General features: G+C 34.4%; 1 protein-coding gene across 2 annotated transcripts; it reads left to right on the forward strand.

Annotated features, from left to right (window-relative positions):
* Positions 1-342: 342 nt before the first annotated feature.
* CDC25 (Rhodanese/Cell cycle control phosphatase superfamily protein) lies at positions 343-3,192 on the forward strand. Of its 2 annotated transcripts, none has more exons than XM_022052856.2 (3): positions 343-501; positions 657-807; positions 2,738-3,192. In XM_022052856.2, the coding sequence occupies exons 1-3, from the start codon at positions 413-415 to the stop codon at positions 2,909-2,911; spliced, it is 414 nt and encodes a 137-aa protein (XP_021908548.1). In that variant the 5' UTR covers positions 343-412; the 3' UTR covers positions 2,912-3,192. The 2 variants fall into 2 exon arrangements, with proteins under 2 accessions (XP_021908548.1, XP_021908556.1); XM_022052864.2 differs by having other exon boundaries at positions 657-795.
* Positions 3,193-5,438: the final 2,246 nt, after the last annotated feature.

Raw genomic sequence — 5,438 nt, forward strand, 5'->3', positions numbered from 1 at the left:
TAAATTCCAGACTGTTACACAATAAGTGGTATTGTAAGCTCTTATAAAAAATATATATATATATATAATCTATGAATTGTTATATATATGGAGGATTCTAAACTTTGTAATTGTAGATAGAGACTAAATCAAATATTAATTATTTTATTTTGGTTTTTAATTTTGTATAAAATTTTGAGTAACTACAAACTATTTAATTTTTAGTACTTATAACAAATATTTTTTATGTTCAAAATTTTATTTTTTAAGTTACTTGTTTGGATAATTAAAAAAATTAAAGAAAAGAATTGAATTAAAAAAAATCATCTGTAACTTTTTCTTTTCTTATAAATTAACCGAAAGCAGAAAAGTCCAATTTCACAATCCAGAAGAGGAGAAAAAACAGCTGGACGAGGAGCAAAACTGCGAAGCAATGGCTCGCACCATCTCATACATAACAGGCTCTGAGCTCCTCGCCCTAAAACGTCGTCCCAACATTGCCATTGCCGTTGTTGACGTCAGGTAACTATATCTCGAGAGGATTTAAACGTCGTCCCAACTATTTCTTTTTCATTTCCTCACTGTACCTTTTTGTTCTTAATGACTGTCTCGTGAGGATTTAATCGTGTTATGAACATTTTCTTTCTCGATTTTTTGTGGGTTTTTAATTTTTCAAGGGATGATGAGAGGAGCTATGATGGGCATATAGCTGGGTCATTGCATTACGCGAGTGGTACCTTCACTGATAAGATCTCTAATCTTGTTCAAGAAGTCAAAGGGAAAGATACCCTTGTTTTTCATTGCGCTTTGAGCCAGGTTTTATCAGCGGTCTTCCTCTTTCCTCTTCTCTTTTAGATGGGTGATTTTCTTGTTTAGAATTTTGATGGGTTTCTTTTCTGGTCTTATCTTATTCCTTGCTGTTCCTATTCTTTGTCTACAATTAGTACTAGCTCGTTATAGTTTGTGATGTTAGAGATGCGTTTGTGGGTCTATTTAGTTGATAAATTTCACTAATCTTGTGTTGAAGATTTACTGGAGAGTGAAATTGGTTGTTGATTATATAACTAGATGATAATCACCAGATGATCGGTCCTCAAGAAATATTTTGACTTTTTAGATTGGAATTGGGAATTCAGCTGATATGCACAAATTTAGAGGAAAGTTAGTTCTATTCTATTTCATCACAACTACTGTTTCCTTGCTGATATATGTAAACTCTATTTGTGGTTGTGTCTGCTGGGAGCTTGTTAAAAGATTCCTCCGAATCATGTTGGTTTAAATATTTCCTGAAACTCAAGCACCTGGGTTCTGGTGTGCTTTCTTAGTGAGCTTGCTCCTTTTCTTTTTCAGTGACATAGTTTCTCATTATTTAGGGCTAATAAGATCACATTATGTGGTTGTAGGAAGTCACTAGCTAATGGCTGTACAAACACATGTTTTGCACTTGAGTCTGTTACTTTTACAGTTGGCGATCAATTTACTATTCCGCATTTCCCCTTTTCTCATTTAAAGTTCCTTCAATTTTTGACACTTTAAGCCTTTCTCAGCCTTAACATTGATGTTCCATTTATATCTCTTCTCTTCTAGGATAATGAATCTTAACTTTTTAACTTCATTGTTCATTTAATATAAAGATCCATCCTATTGATAAAAAAGAAGAATGAACACTGGAGGATGTGTGAGAAGGAGTATTACTATAAAAAGTAAATAAACATTTAATTATAAAGGAAACTTGAAAGCTACTTTATTTGGTACAATATTCCTGCGAAACACGACATGCCACTTAATGCAGATGCACCAAATTTAGAATCTTCTTTATTGTGATTGGGAGATGCCTATTTCTCATGCACATAGAGAAGAAGCCACATGGCGAAAAGCATCGGGTTGGCATCTCCATTATCACATCTCCACTTATGCCATTTTATATTTACTTGTATTTGAATGTGTATAATGTTGCTGTTTAGTTATAAAAGCTAAGCTAGTGTCTTCTGTTTCTGTTAAAGAAAAAAGGAGTCAAGGAATCATGGCATATGATTGTTCATTTTCTTTTCTGATAAACATTGTATGCTGCTGTTACCCCTATGTCTAAGCTCCTCTGGAAGCAAACTAAGCACAGAAAACAAGTGCATTTAATCCTGAGCTTTGTTTAAATAGATATATTAATAGTGCATCTAATGATTAATAGCTAGCTTGCCTTTCATTGGCAACATGGACATGATTGTGATGAGGTAATCAACCTGAAGGTGTTGCTGGAATATATCTATATTTCGCATTCACATAGAGAAGAAACACTTAATAAAATCCATGGCAAATGAGACTCAAGATTTTTGGATTAGCATTGTTGTTATTGCTTCTCCACGTATATGATTTTAAATTTATTTGTAGTTGAATATGTGTGACATTGCTTAATCAAAAGCTAAGTTGGTGTTTTCTCTCCTCATTCAAAAAAAACCAAAGGAGCATGGTATGCCATATATCCATATATATATATATATATGTATATGTACTAATAGTGCATCTAATTATTAGTTGCTAGCTCTCCTTTGCATTGGCAACATGTACATTAAAGTGATGAGCTAATCAACACGAAGGTATTGGCTAGAAATGGCCATACTTCTGAAGGAAATATTGGAAAATGATCTCTTGCTTTTCCAGGTTTACTATAATGAAAGAGAGGCAGATTGGTATTTTAAAACCCAATCTTTTCAAACATGCATTTTCATGTATTATATGTATGTAATTGTGGTTTTTCCGGTAGGTTCGTGGCCCAAAATGTGCAAGGAGGTTGGCAAATTATCTTGATGAGATGAAAGAAGATACTGGAATAAAGAATATTTTGGTCTTGGAACGTGGTTTCAATGGTTGGGAAGCTTCTGGTCGTCCTGTTTGCCAGTGCACTGATGTCCCCTGCAAGGGTGAGTATGCGAAGTAATTGATTCTAATACATAAAAGTTGATCAAAGGAGAGCATATTGTCGTATTGTGGTAGCCATATATATCCACTCCTTGCTACAGAAACAATAAGAATTACTGTCATTGAAAATGGGATATGTTGTTGGATTGATTTTTGTATGCTTTGTGTTGTCTGTATGATATAGAACTGGAAATTTTGAAATTGCTACTTTGCTATTATGCAAACCAAATCATTCCTCCAATTTGCAGACATGGAAATGGGAAAAGTAGGCATGTGTTTTGCCCTGCAACTTATAAATAATTCTTTTTGTTTTCATCTATATCACGATTAGGTATATTACCATAAAATTTCCTTTTTCTTTGTTTATTTATATCAAACTCATGCTTTAATTTAAGTGTATCTACACTATACTTAATAATAAAATTTATCTAAAATTTAACCGGAATCTAGGATTATATTCATTAGTAAAATTACTGGAATAATTATCTAATAACATTCATTAGTAAATTATTAGAAATAAAGTTATAAATAAAATGCGAAAATGTGTGGTAACGTTATGATTTACATTTCTTATACATAAATTAGTATGTCAAATAGAATTATAGAAATATTCATTTTACAGTGGTTCATAAAACAAAAAAACATAATAACATATGAAAATAATACATAAATGTTGTAGTGAAGTTAACCTCAATTACTTTTTGATAGAATTCAGGGGGATATCTACTGACAGTCCTCCTGCTGATCAGGATCTGAACCTTGATTTTCTTGATATGAAATGGTTAATAGGGGAGGAGATGAGCTACACTACGCAATAAAAATATGACATTATTTATTGATGCAGAAACTAAAAGTTGGTAAAAATTATAAAAATAACCAATGGAACTCTTAATTTAAGTAAATTTATTTATCATAAGGAAAATTATTTATTGCATACTTATCGTTGTGAGATTTCCAAAACCATCATATAGAGATAATAGCTCAAATAACATTGTGATCTTATATTCAAGTGAGCAAGAATAACAACTTTTCCTTTTTATTTTGCTTACTGATATCCTTAGGGGCCCATAGGAGTGTCCCACTACGCGTGAACCTAATATCTAAACTTATCAACTAACCGATTGTCCCCATATCTCGTCCGGTATGAGCATTAAAAATATCATCCCTCGAAATTCGTCCGGTATGAGGGTGAATCGAGACGTCCCTATATCCCGTCCGGTATGAGCATTAAAAATATCATCTTTCGATATCTCATTCAGTATAAGGTAGCGTTCATGGTAGGGTTCTTTATGTGCCCCAGTCCATCTACCATCTTTCAAGATATCCAATAAGACAATCATTCATTAATTCATATAACCAAACAATTTTTCAGTTGCATATTAATTTCAAATTTCACAAATCAATCGTAAATCACGCAAAACAAGCAATATATGCATCAAGGAAGCACAACTGAATCATTTAACCATTCCAATATATTATAATTTATTTAAAGCTATAAATTCAAATAATCTGTTAAATATGACAAATAAATAACTAATCAGTTCCAGCTCAATTATTGACCTGTAATTATTCTCAAAGTTTTTCTAAATTTTATAAAATACCATATTATTGATTATTAAACTTCAATTCCATAATAAGGAATATAGTGAGAGATTCTTACCTGAATCGGTATCTGAAATACCAAACTTTCTACTGCACCTACTGGCAGTTTTTAGATTTTCTATATTTTTCTGCAGAGATTAAAACACGGTTAACGTACCTAAAAATACCATAAAAATTTAAAATTAGTAATAAAAATCCTTTCTAGCCAATTTCAGAGTTCCGGCACGGTAGCACTGTCGTGCTTTGGCGACGAGACCACCGCCCGCGATGGTGGTTTGCCTCAGCTTGGTCGTTTTCGGCTGGTTTTGGTCGATTTTGGCTGCCTTTATACATATCCCTGTGAAAAAATACGTTACATGCCATTGGTTGGCTGAAAAAATCAGAAAATAGAAACCTACCAGTGGTGGAGTTTTTCGGGTGCGACAGCTCTGCTGGTTCACCTTCGCAGTTGTGATTTTTTCTTCGGTCAACTTGTAAAAAACATAACGGTGGACACAATGATGAAAAAATCGCACAAAATGGGAAATAGGAAAGGGCTCATTGGAGGAGGTTGCGAGTTTTGCCTGCGGGGGCTCTGCTGGGCTTTCCCTGCGGTTTTCGGCTCACTCGTCATTCATTTTACTCCGATATGGCCACAGGGGTGCTCGGAATTCGGGTAGGATAATTTTTACATTTTTTGACAGTTGGAGGTGGCTCTGGTGCGGCGATGGTCGACAGTCGGCTCCCTTCTTCGGCGACTGGTTCTTCTTCTCCAGCGAGAGGCTGGCGGCTAAGGTTCGAGTTCAATGTGATGCGAAATATTTATACCCATCTCGCGTTAATCTGAACCGTTCATCACGTTTGATCTCGATCGTCTGATCGCATCTAAGGGGAAAACGTATTAGGATCATCCACATGCGCGGGATCGCTTCTGGGTCGTCCGATCGCAAGGCACACGGATTGCC

The sequence above is a fragment of the Carica papaya genome, chromosome 8, assembly GCF_054855325.1.
Source record: "Carica papaya isolate Zhongbai chromosome 8, ASM5485532v1, whole genome shotgun sequence".
Classification (NCBI taxonomy): domain Eukaryota; kingdom Viridiplantae; phylum Streptophyta; class Magnoliopsida; order Brassicales; family Caricaceae; genus Carica; species Carica papaya.

Coding starts and splice junctions, on each gene's coding strand:
- CDC25 (XM_022052856.2), top strand. CDS start 413: ATGGCTCGCACCATCTCATACATAACAGGCTCTGAGCTCCTCGCCCTA. Junction 502..656: donor ATTGCCGTTGTTGACGTCAG/GTAACTATATCT, acceptor TAATTTTTCAAG/GGATGATGAGAGGAGCTATG. Junction 808..2,737: donor TGAGCCAGGTTTTATCAGCG/GTCTTCCTCTTT, acceptor TTTTTCCGGTAG/GTTCGTGGCCCAAAATGTGC.